This window comes from Amblyraja radiata, chromosome 34, assembly GCF_010909765.2.
Source record: "Amblyraja radiata isolate CabotCenter1 chromosome 34, sAmbRad1.1.pri, whole genome shotgun sequence".
Lineage (NCBI taxonomy): Eukaryota > Metazoa > Chordata > Chondrichthyes > Rajiformes > Rajidae > Amblyraja > Amblyraja radiata.
The window spans coordinates 19946138-19963142 of NC_045989.1; the positions used below are offsets into that span (position 1 = coordinate 19946138).

General features: G+C 37.4%; 1 protein-coding gene across 4 annotated transcripts in view; it reads left to right on the forward strand.

The window, feature by feature from the left end:
* dmxl2 (Dmx like 2) overlaps positions 1–17005 on the forward strand; it is a 95377-nt gene that overhangs the window by 55595 nt on the left and 22777 nt on the right. For 2 of the 4 annotated variants that reach the window (XM_033050386.1, XM_033050387.1), the window contains exons 20-31: positions 1254–1423; positions 3110–3207; positions 5202–5367; positions 6536–6800; positions 7598–8658; positions 10332–10523; positions 11350–11426; positions 11674–11801; positions 11958–12206; positions 13884–14006; positions 14971–15143; positions 16661–16788. In XM_033050386.1, the coding sequence (XP_032906277.1) occupies positions 1254–1423; positions 3110–3207; positions 5202–5367; positions 6536–6800; positions 7598–8658; positions 10332–10523; positions 11350–11426; positions 11674–11801; positions 11958–12206; positions 13884–14006; positions 14971–15143; positions 16661–16788 (2830 nt within the window). The remainder of the gene's footprint in view (positions 1–1253; positions 1424–3109; positions 3208–5201; positions 5368–6535; positions 6801–7597; positions 8659–10331; positions 10524–11349; positions 11427–11673; positions 11802–11957; positions 12207–13883; positions 14007–14970; positions 15144–16660; positions 16789–17005) is intronic. The other 2 variants (XM_033050388.1, XM_033050389.1) reach the window with 1 other exon arrangement.

Here is a 17005-nt window from a genome sequence, read left to right on the forward strand (position 1 = left end):
AAGGTATATTCGTATTCATTTGTACAACCTTCTTCATTTCCTGAAGGTTAAATGTTGCTGATTGCTTTGTTACCATGCAAAAATAAAAATCCATTATTTGTGTTACAAAAGAACAAGGACATCATTGGCAAAGGTTAAATGTATTCTTGTCCTCTGTCCAAATGTGCACTGCAATCAGGTTCGTTCACTTTCCTTGCCTAGAGGCTTGTTCCATCGTTTATTTTGAGTTAGCAGAATTCAGTTTAGAATTAATCTATTAACCTCTATTCAATGCTCTTTTTTTTAATATCTGTATGCTGAGCATCATATATCCCAAATGAAGTATTGTGACTTTATAATATGCCATTCACAACAAAAGAATTAACAGCTTTAACATTTCTTCTCCAAAAGCTATTTGAGCAATTAGTAAGTGGAATCTTAATTCTAAATGACAGTAGTTCGAATTCAATGTGTTCATGGGTGCTTCAACAACCACAAAATAATGATTGAAGAATAATTAACGATGGGCAGGAACAGTTGGGGCAAAAGGAGAATAAACTTGCTCTTAATTGTGTGTTTGAGGAGGTTCTGATCAAACCAAGATAAGCTAGATGATAATAGTTGCAGAGTTGAATTGTAGAATGTGTAAAATGTAGAAACTGTCACTGTATCTGGATAACATAGATGTTAGTGTATAAATGGTGAAGGGAAAAGCTGACGATAAAATTTGGGGGCACACCTGGGATAATGGAGCTGGTGCGGGCTGGAGGAGAAGCCCTCTTTGGAAACATGGAAACTAATGTGGAGTAAGGTGGCATGGAGTGGGCAATATGGGTGAATGGAATGGTTGACCATGCTGAGCAACATAGGCAAACCTAGAGCTCGAGTGGTGCCCTGCACCAAAACTGCAGTATTGATTAGCGTAATCCTGTATCTTGATCCCGTAGGTAGGACTAAAAGCAAATTGATATGATGTGGATAAAACATTGTGCAAAGACTAAGGCCTTATTTGAATTGTAATAAGTAATTGAGCAGAGTATCGACTTTGATTATAACTATGAATATTCATCGATAGCTTTACTATCTGTTGAAAGTGTAATTAGTGTTCATGTTATGTCACGATTTTTCTTCCTGCATCATTAGACATGTTATCTAATAGTTTTTTAACAGCTCACTTTACACAGTGCATCTGGACTGATATTTTTGCATATATTTAACACAGCAACTTGGATCACTAACTCTTATATACATAAAATTGTTACTGCATTTTGTAGGCTTGTCTACATGTCACTTTGCCTGGGCCTTTCATTCTGAAGCTGAGGAAGAGTTGCTCAGTATGATTCCTGCCATGCAGAAAGGGGATCCTCAATGGTCTGATCTGAAAGCCATGGGAGTCGGCTGGTGGATTCGAAATATTAATACGCTCCGCAAGTGCATTGAGAAGGTACGGTAGTCCAAACGTTTTAAGAATTCACAAGCAAGTATAATGAAAGTAGTAGATAAAAGCACATGGGTAAAATGGAGCTTCCATAAATCGTGGGTGGAGAGGGTGATGTTTTGGAGGGAAACCATGTAAAATCACACATCAGATTTTGTTCTTAACCTGCCTCAAATGTTTTGCTTAGTTAAGAAGTGCTTTATGCATTCGCAATGCAAGCTGGTATTTCTCAGTTTAAAGTTAAATATTACGTGAATATTATCTCTTCACAACATGAGCTATAACGCTTTCCATTATTGCTCAGTCTGGTTCTTTTGAAGTTAATAACTAGCCAACATCTTTGTTTTAATTGAATTATTGCTAAGCTACATTCATTTTTCCTTGGAAAATGTCAGGTATCAAATGGCAATTAAACAAAAACAAAAAGTTGCATTGTGTTATTAACTAACAGCAATTTAAGATAACTGGTGTGATAGTCCTCAAATCCTAATTGTGTATGCAGCAGAATCAAGTATAGAATCGCACAGACAAGAATGACACCATATTTAATATAGTCTGAATATTCATTTGCTTGACTTTGGTTGGTGTCAGTAGAAACACAATAAATGTAGGTGGGCAAACATTCAGAATGTATTATCTTTTACGTAAAGACTAAGCTGAGTTTGATTGCGTGGGAAAAATCTTCTGGAACCCTGCTGTCTAGACTTCTAGACCAAAATGATCACTTTGCTGATGATAGCCCAATCTGATTTGCTGTTTTATGAAGAGAATATTGAAAAATAATATTATTTCTGAGGGAAGTCTGCACCGGAATTATACGTCCATTTTCCTATCTGAGGCTAAACACGCTTAAGCATTTTTGTCCAAACCAGCCGAGGACATAGTTTTAATGTCTTGCTGTCTGTGACCTATGCACCACTCCCAGATCAAGACACTCAAAGAGATCTACACAACCCAGTTAAATGCTTGTGGGTAAGGATCTTGATAGCAACTTTCATTCTGAAGAACGTCTCATATTCATGTTCACTAGAGCACTTTGTGTCCTTTTGTGTGTTAAATTAGTTTTAATGGCATATTAAACCATACTTATATCCCTTAACCTATAAAAGTCATTTAAAATGTGAATTATGAATTACTTGGATAAATATTTCACATTTCCATATCAATTTAAAAATTATGAAAAAGTCTGAAGAAGGGTCTCGACCCGACAGGTCACCCATTCCTTATACCCTGAGATGCTGCCTGTGTTGCTCCAACATTTTGTGTCTATCTTCAGTGTAAACCAGCATCTGCAGTTTCCTCCTTCAGGTTTTATTTTATTGTTGAGTTTTGCTTTTACATTGATCTTATGCAAATGTTATGATCTTAATTTTACACAAGCTTTTTAAGTATATTCAATTCCTTGTTTGGTGGGTGAGAGTTCATGAATATAACCGACAACCCAGCCTGTGTTTCAGTGAAAGCTGGTATTGCCCTAGAGCTGATGTCAAACAACAACTTATGTTTGTGTAAGAGAAGTCTGCACTGCAGAAGTGGTTGGATTATTGTGGTCAGGATTCACCGATGCTTGTCATGAGCACTGTCACTATATTCCTACCTGCAAAATTCCAGAGCAAACAGTCTTCTACTTCAATCAGTCCCTTCAGTGCTACTGGTACAGAAATGGGAATACCGCTTTCCTCTTTTTCACAGGTTGCAAAAGCTGCTTTTCAAAGGAACAACGAAGCATTGGATGCTGCATTATTTTATCTTGCTATAAAGAAAAAGGCTGTACTCTGGGGTCTATTCAGGTATGTTCAGTAGAAAAGTGCTAAGGTCAGTTATTGCAAAGGGAACACGATGAAACTCTTGCATTTGATATCTGTTCTTCCGAGTTGTGTCTTTCACACAAATGATCACTACTAACCCTGAAGATCGAGACTCTGAATCAAGATACCTCTTGTGAAATAAAACTGTTCCTTGTGTAAACCCCAGTGATAAGGACTTTATCTGTATTTCTTCTCACATTGATTTGGCTACGTTGATGTTTAATGACATCATGAGGTCTCAATGCAATTGTCTTTTACACAGAGTATTTTAGTTTTCTGACCTCTGATCAACTATTAGTATCCTGTCCTTTTAAACTTCTTTGAAACGGAACGGATCTTTATATTGATGATGTTGACAAGTCTTTCATTGTGAACATGTGATGAATTTTGTTGTCATCAGCATGGCTTTGACACAGGCAAAGCTAAATCTGCTGTGATACTGTGACAAAAATAGTTTCTTGTTGGTCATAGTTGATAACAAGTTCAAAAGTAGAGGCCTTGTTAAAATATCTAATTAGCTATGTGGTGTTAGTGACCAAAAATAAATTGGTAGAATGATGCATGGTATATGATGCAGAAGATCCCATGATATATCACTTGCATACAAAATACAAAAATATTTCAAATGTAGTTTTGTGATAAATTGTATCAATTTACACAAAACATCTTTAAAAATGCATAATTTGATGAATAAAAAGAGGCATAAACGGTTCTTTTTATTCGTCAAATTATGTATTTTTAAAGGTACACAAAAATGCTGGAGAAACTCAGCGGGTGCAGCAGCATCTATGGAGCGAAGGAAATAGGCGACGTTTCGGGCCGAAACTTTTGGTTACTAAAAACGGCTAGTAACTTTGGCTTGAAATTTTGAAGTTGTACAAACCGTACAATAAATTTTGTCTCTGTAATTTTCCCACTGGTGAAAGGTAGCAGGAGTGGTGAGGAGAAAATTACAAAGAAAGATGATTGAGGAGAAGAGGATGATCAGCTGATGTGGATGGGGATTAGCAGAGGAGTGAGATAGTACAATGAAGGAAATAATTGGGGGGGGGAAGGTTTGTGATCAATTGGAGGTGGGATAGAAGAAGATTGAAAAGGGGGAGAGGATGCTGTACAAGAGTAGGAAGAAGGAAAACTTTCTGAAGATGTCAGCAAACACAAAGGAACTGAATCAGAAAGACCCATTCAAGAAGAATCTTCACTCCTTGACTGACTGGCAGCTGCCTAGGTCCTCATTGGAACTTACCGAAAGTGAAAGGCCTGGATAGAGTGAATGTGGAGAGGATGTTTAAGGAATTCATTGCCACAAACGACTGTAGAGGGCGTCTATGGACATTTTTAAGGCGGAGATTGGCAGATTCTTGATTAGTAAGGGTGTCGAGGGTTATGGGGTGAAGGCAGGAGAATGGGGTTGAGATGGAAAGATAGATCAGCCATGATTAAATAGCTGAGTAGACTTGATGGGCCAAATGGCCTAATTCTGCTCCTAGAACTTAGGAACTTATAATTAAAAAAACCTTGAGCACATATTATAATTATTTAAGAACCAAATATAACAGAAAATAATTTCAGTGACATTAATTGTGTTATGTATGTCAATCGATGGCACTGCCCAAGCCAGGCCTGTCACAAGGCACACGTTGTGTGTACAAAGTGCCCAACTGCATTTCGTCCCCCTGCTCCAATCATTCTGACTAAACGTCCCAACCTGAAAACGTGGTCTGTCCATTCCCTCCACAGATGTAGCCTGACCTGCTGAATTCCACCAGCATTTTATTTTTTGCTCGAGTTTCCAGCCACTGCGTTTTCTTGTGTCTACATTACATGAATTTTGTTTCCTCTGAAATTCTATCTCATTGTTGATTCTACCTTTGCACTTAACCTGGTACCTGATTGTTGGAATTGATGCAACAGCAAAATTACAAATGTGACACTTGCAGCAGGAATATAATTTTAGTCGTATTTCTTTTCCTCAGATCCCAGCTGGATAAAAAGATGACTGAGTTTTTCAAACACAATTTCATTGAAGATAGATGGCGTAAAGCAGCTTTAAAAAATGCATTTTCTTTGCTCGGTAAACAGCGCTTTGAGCAGGCTGCAGCATTTTTCCTTTTGGCTGGTTCTTTAAAAGATGCTATTGAGGTAATGTTGGTTTTCCTAGTTCAAAGCGTAATTTTTTTTTTTCAAAACAACCTAGTCAAAACAGTGTTTTATTATTTATCTGGTACTGCTGTAGCTGATATCATTACAACATTTTATCTTTATTGCACTTAGTTTATTTAAAAGTAACGTCTTTATCAATTCATTTAAGTTTTAGTACCATTTAGTGTTGAAATTATATTTCAGGGTTAGCTATCCAGAAATCCAGAGAATTTCAAATGAATCCTATGACTTTAAAAGTAAAGGAAACTATATTCTATGTACTCCTTAACAGACTTGGGGGAAAGCAAGTTTTGGGGGGATTTTTTTTTTTTTTTTTTTTTTTAATTTATTTATTAGAAGTAGACATATTATACAATGTAATTACATATTATAGTAGAAATTTTTTTTTTTCATATACATCAGTCATACATTATTAAAATGTTCCATTATCAATTACTTCTGCTTCTAGTATTTTTATTTTTTATAGAAAGCGAGAAAAAGAGAGGGTAGAAAGTTACAAATAAAAAAGAAAGCAAAAAAAAAACACAACAGAAAAACAAGGGAGGTGGAATGGGTTACCTGTGATACATCAATGGAGATAGGTTCGTAGGTTATAAAGTATAGAGTATAGTTTTTCATCTGTTCCTGAGTTCAAGTTTCAGCTGGGTGCTCGTGCTGTGCCAGTCTATCCCTTCATAGTTAATGAATGGAGCCCAAATTTTATGGAAAAGATCTTGTTTGTCCATTAAGACAAGTCTAATTCTTTCTAAGTATAGGGTCTCCGACATTTCCGTAATCCACATTTTGATTGTGGGGGTTGTAGGGCCTTTCCAAAATTTTAATATTAATTTTTTTCCGGTTATTATACTGTAATTGAGGAAGTTTCTTTGGTTTGTTGTGAGTGTTAAGCTTTGTTCTGATATTCCAAGTATTATTAATTTTGTGTCTGGGTCCAGTTTTGTATTAATAACTTTTGAAGTTATTTCAAAAATATCTGTCCAGAAATGTTTAAGTGTTTTGGGGGGATTTTTAACAAACAAAAAAACATATATTCCAGTGTAGAGTTATAATTTTTAACAGTAATTCACAATTGTGCAATCAGACTTACACATCTTTTTACTTTTATTGACCAAATTCAAATGCAATGTTTGGTTTGATGACCCGACAGGTGATCCTGGAAAAGATGGATGATATCCAGTTGGCCATGATTATTGCTCGACTGTATGAATCTGATCATGAAACATCCTCCACATGTAAATCTATCCTTTATGAGAAGGTTCTTGGCTGTAAGTCAGATGGGTCTGAGTTTGCACCAAGCAAACTGCATCCAGATCCATTTCTGCGGAGTATTGCATATTGGACTCTGAAGGATTATTCCATTGCATTAGATACTCTGCTAGAACAACCAACAAAAAGCACTGAAGAACATCCAGGTATGAATGTCCAACTTTACATTTTTTTGTTGTAAACAAACATACAATTAAATTCATAAGAATAATAAATGCATGCATAGAGTATTTTCTTTTTAACCAGACTGGCCTAAGTATTATGCCACCAGTGGCACCCATTTGTTTTAGTTTAGCAATCTTTTGTGTCCCCCAAAATGATCATTTTGATTGAAATAAAGAAAATCAATCTTATTTAGAAAAGATAACGTGGAATCCTTAAACAATAGTCATCTACAGATAATAGTTGATTGGGATCTGGATACTACACTGCATTGCTCAGTTCTTTGTGTCATCATTGAATACAGTCAGAGAAATCAACATTAACATTACAAACATATATAAGCATCATCTCACTTAATGACACTCCTGCTTCCCCAGCCAAATGAACCCTGACCTCGGGTACTGGCAGCTATTGCACCTGTGTGCTGCCACTTATTTTCGCACATTCAGCTCTTCCCACACTCCCCACCCCCAATTTAATTTTGATTGTCCACCAAAACCTGTGGCAATAAACCCATCCCCACTAAAACTTGCATTTTTCCTGTTTTCTCCCCCCACCCCACCACCACTGGAGCTTGCATCCTAACATAGATGCTATCATTTACAATTAGGTTGCAAATGTTTATTTCTGCTTTTTGCAGTTCCTATAAAATTATCCAAAGCGAAGTAAGGTCTTGAGTCTCAACATCAGGGCTCAGTAGTCTTCACTGTTCGTGTGCAGTGTAATTGCCAAGCATAGGTATTACTTCTGAAGTTTGTGTTTGGTTTCTATTATCTTCCAGGAATTCTTATAAAGTCTTGCAACCCAATAGTCTTCAGTTTCTACAATTATCTTCGTGCTCATCCACTGCTGATGAGAAGACATTTTGCTCCTCCCGAAGGCTCATTAGGAATTGCCGCAGAGAAAATCAACGAAGATGAAATTAACCTCATTGAGAGAAAATTATTTTTCACCACAGCAAATGCTCATTTTAAAGTTGGTTGCCCAGTCTTGGCTCTTGAGGTACTGTCCAAAATCCCAAAAGTCATGAAAAAATCAAAGCCATCCATAACAACGGAAAAGTCCAGGATAATTGTCCAAGGCCAAAATGGTGTAGCAGAAAATGGGGACCGCACTAATGATGCAAACCGGCCACAGACTGCAACAGGTACATCAAACCAGGGCTGGGAATCAAGTAATTCTGCTGGCTTTGATTGGGGAGCACCAGTAGTGGCTATTTCTGACGATGCACTAAAACTTGATTGGGATAATGATTTAGAAGATGAAAATGAAGAGGAAGGTGGGTTGGTTATGAAAGATGCAGAAAAGGTGAATGTGGCTGAGAATGAGAAAGGAGTTCCTGGAGAATCTCCAGCTGTTCAAAGGGAGGATTCCATTTCTCAAGTTGATGTAATAGCAGAACAGTTGAAATTCAGAGCCTGTTTGAAAATTCTAATGACTGAACTTAGGACATTAGCTACCGGATATGAAGTGGATGGCGGAAAGCTCCGATTTCAACTGTACAACTGGCTGGAGAAAGAAATCCATGCAATGCATCAGATCTGCAATTATAAAACCGAAGTGAAAGATTTGATTGTTGAAATCGATAAAAAGATCCGAGGTTCATTTGACGAAGAAGAATTAAAAGAGAGTACAGAAGGAGCTTCATATGAGAGGCATCAGATTGATCGGAGAAGGCTCCAAGCAAAGCAAGAGCATGCAGAAAGAAGGAAATGGTGGCTGCGGAGAAATCAAGCTCTGCTTAGAGTGTTTCTAAGCTACTGCAGTTTGCATGGTGCGCAGGGTGGTGGCTTGGCATCCGTCAGAATGGAACTTATCTTCCTATTGCAGGAATCACAGCAGGTAAAGTACTCTGCGAATAATAGAGTGAAAAACACGCCACTGAAACATAGGATCTAGAAGATGTGTTTAAAATGTATGTGATGAGGGACATTTTTGCCAGTTGCAACTTATCTAATTAGTAGGTGAAGCCAAATGGCTGAGAAATGCATATGCACAATACCCAAGTGGAGTTGAAATATTTGCCATGCTTCTGATGATGCAACACTGGCCATGCTTTAAAAGTGCATCTTTCAGAATACCCTAGAATCATGATGAGCAGGAGTAGTATAGTACTGTACATCTTTGCTACCCACTTCCTTTCTCTTCCTACATAGGTCATATCAGTTGAAGTAATGATGGATATTGACTGCTATTTAGGTTCTGACAAGTTAAGACCTCACTTTAAACTTGAGAGATACAGCGCTGAAACGGGTCCTTTGGCCCAGAGAGTCCGCATCAACCAATGATCACCCCCCACTAGGGACAATTTACAATTTTACCTAAGTCAATTAACCTACAAACCTGTACGTCTTTGGAGTGTAGGTAGAAACCGGAGCACCCTGAGAAAACCCACGCAGTCACGAAGAATGTACAAACTCCATACAGACAACACCCCTAGTCGGGATCGAACCCAGGTCTCTGGTGCTGTAAGGCAGCAACTCTACCGCTGCGCCACCGTGCCACCACTAGTTCATAGTTCAGATAATTCAGAACCTCCAATAGTTGGGCATCGTGGTCCCTTTGGGTACAACAGGGTCCTGATACCCATGTCTCATGAAACTTAGCAGGTCTGCTGGGAAACGTGTGATGCCATTCGTATTGTATAACAACTACAAATAATTTTAACTTGTGTTGGAGTATTAATTACAGTAACATTCAATATCACAAAAATCTACCCGTCCAGTAGTATTCAAGCCATGAGCATATCTGGTTATCAGGTTTACTGTGGTTAATATCAAAGGTTCAAAGGTTGATTTATTGTCACATACACCTAGATGTAGTGAAATTCTTTTTGCCAATGCAGCACATTAAAAAAGGAATACAAACATAACAATAATAAATAGCTTTAACATAAAAAACAAATTTTACAGTGATAAGAATGATGACTAATTAAAAATCATGAAACACTTGGTAATAAATCACATTCAGTTTATTTGGGCTTTAATCCAGGCTGTTTATAAATTGTACATTTTTGAAGCTGTTAGGTTCCTTTTGCATGTTTATTATATCAAACTAAATTTTAGCACATTTGTATAACAAAGAACTCCCAACACTCGTGCAGTTCCTTCTTACACACCTCATCTTTCATTGGACTGGTAGGATGGGAAATATTTGTAAGATCAAAAATGTTAATCAAACAAAAACCTTGATTTTATATTCTTAGTGATTAAAGAGGTGTGGATAAAATAATTGTTGCATTCTTAGTTTACCCACTTAATTATTCAATAAATTACCCCAATGGTTTATTCCAGGTGTTTCATCGTTCATTAATCTTGAGGCAGTTCAGGAAGGTGACCAACCTAAAGAGAATGTGAGACAGTGGGCCTTTTGACCAATGTACTTATTTATAAGGAATCACTATTTCACCAGTGTTTTACTTCACTGTGAATGGATTGGCTGATCTAGCAATGTGATATTATTCTGTGCAATGTTGATCTGTTATAAAGCCTAATACGGATTTTATTCGATGACAGGAAACCACTGTGAAACAACTTCAATCCCCTCTTCCTTTGCCTACAACTTTACCGCTCCTTTCTGCAACCATTGCTTCAACAAAAACTGTGATAGCCAACCCCATCATGCATTTGAGTAATCACATCCATGATATATTGTACACTGTGGTGCAGATGAATTGTCCACCTCTTCCTGGTCTTAAGGATGAGAAGGTAGCAGTTTTATTACACTTTATAATCTTTTATAATGCTAACATTATTGGATGCTGTCATTACTTCTGTTTTTAGAAATGAAAGCCATATGCCAGTGAGATTTCCTTTGATTGAAGGAGAATAGTTTTATTTGGGTTCAAGCTGCCATGCCAATAAAAGATTGGTCATCCCAGGCCAGTGGAAATCTGCCACACTTCAGGGTACAGTTGAAGACCCAATTTGGCTTATTAATGGAATTGGTCATTAGACAATAGGTGCAGGAGTAGGCCATTTGGCCCTTCAAGCCAGCGCCCGCCAGTGATCATGGCTGCTCATCCACAATCAGTACCCCGTTCCTGCCTTCTCCCCATTTCCCTTGACTCCGCTATCTTTAAGAGCTCTATCTAACTCTCTCTTGAAAGCATCCAGGGAACCAGCCTCCACCTGGGGCAGAGAATTTCACAGACTCACAACTGTCTCTGTGAAAAAGTGTTTCCTCATCTCCGTTTTAAATGGCTTACCCCTTATTCTTAAACTGTGGCCCCTGGTTCTGGACTCCTCCAAATTAAATGGTCATTAGTTACTTGGTTGCCGTTTATTCTGACCAAACAAGCTCTAGGCAGGTAGACTCCATAATTTTAGCTAGTTACATTTCTGCAGTAACATCTGACCTGTGTGTACGTCCGAGTCATTCATTCTTAAATATTCTGAACATAGAAAGCTTTGTTTTAAGTATTGCTAATTAAAGCACTATATGTTGAAGAGAAGATTGTCATACAAAATATATTTGTACCAACATGAAAAATTTCCCGATTTGTAATTTGGACTGTGGTGCATCTCTTACTAGATTTTCATTCTGCACACTTCAGCAGCATCACTCTCAGCCTGCATTTACCAGTCTCTATGTGACAGCCACAGCTACAGGTAAGTGTATTTATCGTGGTAACTTTCTTCGTATTATGTAGTGAAGTTAATTAGATGCATCTTTCTGTAAGATATCATGAATCAAAATACAATTGATGAAGACTGTTCTTTAATAACTATAAAAATGTGATCTGACGTTAAATGCATTAGTTCTAGCATGATTTGGATTTAAGCTGTCGTGCCAATAACAGATCTAGCATGTCCCTGTTAAGACAGTTAATACCTTAATGTCATAATCTCTCAACAGTCAAACAGCTACAAACCTGTTTACGGGAATGGTTTATCAGGGGCTTTTATTGGGTGAAAGAAAAAGATTGCGGACTGAAAGCATTGAAGAGCATTTAACTCCCAACTCTTCACCTTCACATTGGCCCGGTAAGATGGAAAAACTTGTGAGATTTCATAAAAACTAATAGAAACTTTGAATATGTTTTCTTAGAAATTAGTTAGTTATGGATAAGATTTCAATTAACCAAGAATGTTTGCTTTCTGCTTGACTAGTTAATAAGTTATCATATTTGTTTGTTGCAGGTGTTTCATCACTGATTAATCTTCTTGGATCTATTCAGGAAGATGATCAACCCAAACTGAATGTGTTGCTTTGTGAGGCAGTGGTTGGTGTTTATCTAAGTCTTTTGATTCATGGTCTGGCTACACAGGATAGTAATGAGCTCTTTCGTTTAGTTGCTCATCCTCTAAATAATCAAACCTGGGCTGCAGTGTTTGGAGGAGGTGCAAAAACTATAATAAAACCTAAAAGGAGGCCAGAACTTACACCAGGTAAGCCAATTTCCTTCAAAATAGCAGACAGAATTTGCATCTGAATAAAATGTTTAACATTAAAAGCATCCCAAGAAGTTTCATAAAATGGCAATCAGTTCAAAACTTGAAGAAACCGTTAAAACAGGTTATCAAAAGCTTAATGGACGAAGTAGGTCTTAATAGAAGTGAGAGGTTTATGGAGAAAATTGGGAATCTAGAGAGTTGAAGGCATGATCTTCAAAAAACTGCTCGACAATTTATCAAACCTTTGCTTACCTCAGCTGCTTTACAATGGTCATCTTTGACTGTTGTTTAGTTAAGTTATTCAGGTGTATAGAGGTACATTGAAAAGCTTTTTTTGTTGCGTGCTATCCAATCAGTGGAAAAACTATACATGATTGCAATCAAGCTGTCCACAGTGTACAGATACAGGATGATGGGAATAATGTTTAGTGCAAGATAATGTCCAGTAAACTCCGATTTAAACATAGTCCGAGGGTCTTAAATTAGGTAGATGGTAAGTCAGGACTGTTCTCTAGTTGGTGATAGGATGGTTCAGTTGTCTGGGAACATCTGGGAAGAAATAGTCCATGAATCTGGAGGTGTGCATTTTTACACTCTTGTACCTCTTGCCTAATGGGTGAGGGGAGAAGAGGGGCCAGGATGATACTCGTCCTTTATTATCTTGGTGGCCGTGCCGAGGCAGCGTGAATTGTAGACGGACAGCGTGAATTGTGATGATTTTGAAAGTTTTAAAGGATTTTTTTATATAACTGCAATATTTGCACATGGCACATTACCTGTGATGGGGTCAATCAAAATAAATGATGTCATCACATTTCACATATTTTCGTAGGATATTTTGCAAATTTGGTGATTTCGTATTTGTAACAGTATTTAGGCCAAGACTACTTGTATTTTGCATAATTTTAGTGCAATGCAACAGTGGGTTTGGTGAGCTTTTACCTAGACTGATCTGAACCAGATCTTGGACACCATTGTCCAATTGCCCTGCCTTGAGAATTGGAATTAAGTTGCTAATCGTCCTCATTCAGAAAAGAAAGTTGAACGATAATTGAAAGGGGCGGGTGTGTTGGTTTTCTGAGCTAATTTGGTAGGCATCACTGCAAGATCGGCCCGTTCCTGTCCATTTACATCTGCCCATCTGGTAATCTCAATATAGGTTAATGAATATTACTTATTTTGTGCTATATAATGACTTTAAACGTTTTATTTATTGCATTTCTATTGATAATGCTGCATGTTTTATATTTTGTATCTTTCATGATCAAATTTAGGAACTAATTTATCCCCATTGATAGAATTTGAATTCATTTTTAAAAGAGCACTGTAGGTTTAGGTTTATTATTACCACATGTACCAAGGTACAGTGAAAAGCATTACTGCAAACTTCTGGTGCCTCAAACGCAAGAAGAAGAAGAAGAAGAAGATACCCAGATACAATCCGTTCAACTCAAATACAATAGATGGAACAAAGGGAAGGATACCAAATGCAGACTATAGTTCTCAGCCCTGTAGCTTTAATTCAGTGCGATAATATTATTTATAATTGTCATTTCGAAACATCCTTACCCAAATACTTTTTTTAGCATTGGCCATTATAGATTTAGCTGCCATTTAAATTTGAACAGAAGGCTATTTTTAAACAAACAAAAACACTAATTTATGGTGCAGGTATGCCAATTGTTTCAGCTGCATTGAATTTGGAGCAAAATACTGCCTTGAAGACACAAACTGTAGATGTGTGTGTGTCTCCTAGCTGTGAGACTGGAGCACAACACACACCAGGACTGGATGGTGAGTGACAGCTATGGTTGCAGTGGAGTTTGGGGTGCTTTGCTCAGTTTTGTTCTTTTTCTACTGCATGAAACTTTCCACTTCCCGAAATTTCTGTCAGTAATAAAACTATCTTTAAGTATATATTTAATCTTCCCTAAAGTTGATGTCCAATCTTAAGGTTCATTTTATTATTAAGGATACCTGTTATTGTTTGCCTCTTAATACTTATAAAATTTGAAAGATTGCATAAGTTTGTTTAATTAAAACTGAGGTTAAGAACAGCAAACTAAAATATAGTGTAAGGCAGATGTAATGGTTTCTGAGTCTAATGTAACTGTAAAAAAACATTAGTTCTAGAGTAATTCAGATGGTCAGGCAGCATCTCTGGAGAAGATGGTAGGTGTCGTTTTTGGTTTGAGTTTTTGAACCCATCTGAATTTAAATTGCATTAATTATTACTTATGATTTAAAAATGATGGAGCAGTGATAACACTTTTGCAACATTTGTTCATGAAACTGAAATAAATGTGAAGTATGTACTCGGTCCTGAGCAACTACATGCATTTGTATAAAATTAAAATATACAAATAATAATCCATTGGAGTTCAATTAGAAAGATCAACTTTTGCATCGGTTGATAACATTTCCTTTGTTAACTTTCAAGTTTTTGATTTCTATGCATGTTTAAAGCATTGTATTCATTTTGAACATATATTCCGTGTTTCCTGTGACCGATACAAAAAGTACTGATGATATTAGGGCTACATGACATTTGTGTTATGCTTGAGATGTTGCTAGTCATGTTTAGCCAATACCTTTTGAATGTCTGGCACTGAGCCACTCTCTTTAGATTGTTAATCCAGAGATCATGGGAAATGAAGCTACAATTAACTATTTAGCTTCAGATCAACCATATGAACTACATGACGACCTGCCCCACGAAAGATGACTCACAACATGTTTATCATTTCACTTTGGACAGTTCCTCCAGAAGACATTGACCGATATCGCCGAAGATTTAACATGAAGATGTTGGTTCCCGGTAGACCAGTAAAAGAGGCTTCAACACCACCACCTGTACCTGCAGAGAGACCTTCATACAAGGAAACATTTATTCCCCCTGAGCTCAGTATGTGGGATTATTTTGTAGCCAAGGTGAGGACAGTAATTAAATATTGCGCAATTACTTTAATAATTACTTTAGTCGAATGGAATAGTCTCCTTGTAGTGGCTTGTATGACAACATTGAAAGCTTTAAATTTCTCTTGGACTTTATGTATATTAGGTACATTGTGGACAATAAGCATTTGCATTCAATTTGCTGTAAAATGGTGGATATTATGCCCATGTTTGTCATAATGTGGAGCAAAGTGCTCATTGAATACCTAGAGCAAGTATTCTTTTTGTGTAGCACATTATCTTTGCTTATGCATTTAATCTAAAACGCGATTGTCATTGTGTAGTCAGATGCACCTGGAAATTCCACTAGGGTTCTCACATTGCATATGCAACATCTTGGCACAGAGGGTACAGTGATGTCAAACAGATCTTGGGGCCACATTCCATTTGAGGCTCATGCAAAGGATGCATCACTCATATTGAAGCAAGTGGTGAATGAGGCCTGCTTTGGAATTAGATAATAGTAATAATATGATCCATACTAGATTACTGCAGATGGAAATATCTTATTATTTCTCACTCTAAGGCCCTATTTTGACAAAGTCCTGCATGGTAGTCTAGTCCAGAACGTCAAGGCATGAGCTATGCAAGGCATATTGGCAAATTAGATGTGAAATTAGCTTGGTGCTAGGAAGCAGAGGGAAGTGGTGGATCAGTGTTTTACTGACCGGAAGTCTATAAGAAGCATCGGACTGCAGGGATCAGTGCTGAGACCTTTGTTTCAAATGTATATATAAATTACTTGGATGAGAATGTATGTTCAAGAAGGAACTGCAGATGCTGGAAAATCGAAGGTAGACAAAAGTGCTGGAGAAACTCAGCGGGTGCGAGCGAAGGAAATAGGCAATGTTTCAGGCCGAAACCCTTCTTCAGAATGTAGGTAGTTTGACTAGCAACTTTGCAGACAACACAAAAATGGTGAAGTTATAGATAACAAAGAAGGTTGCCACAGAACACAGCAGGCCATGGATCAACTAGAATGTTGAGCCTTCCTTTAATTCTGAATTCTGAATATGTATCATGGTTGCCATGGATGAGGTAGGTTGAAAGGACCTCTTTCTGTGCTGTACAATTGTATGAAGTGCTGCCATTATTTTTCAGGCCGCTAGTTGCATTTCCAATTGATCTTGTTACCAAAGCAACCCTCTCGACATTCCAATCTCCTGATGTGAGCCCATTTATTGAAGTGTGCCTTTACCTAATCTACAGTACCTCTCCAGGCCTGCTCCTCCTCCCATGCCAGTTCTCTCTCAAGCCTCCAACCTGCTCCCCCATCCCTCTCTAGGCTGTCCGATTTTGTCTGCTTGTTCTACTATTACCCAAATGCACAACAGATTTTAACTTCCCTAGCTAGCACATGCTCCATCACTGCAATGTTCTATTTACTCATAAGGGTTTTTCAGAACTTCCAGACCATTGTATTATTATGGAAAGATTTATTTTCAAAATTCTTTGCCTAATCTTATTTTAATTGAAGTATTTGTGTTTTAAAGCCATTCCTGCCACCGTCTGAGAGTGGATTTATGTACGACTCAGATGAAAGTATCCCTAGTGATGATGACGATGATGCTTTTGTTTCTGACGTTCAGCTCCAAGAACATTCTGATCCTAACTCGTACAGGTTAGTTACAAAGGAGCTTTGTTGCCAAGAAAATTGTTTCATGTATTTTTAAATGTAAATGCAAAAGCCAAAAAATACACTTGCAGAAACAAGAAAGCTCAGATGCTTATTTACAAATTGCCACTTGTTTATACATTGCTTTAAAAGATTATATTTCATAAAATTGGCATCATATGAATTGGTTTGAAGGGCATATGTGGGGACTTTGTTTTCTATT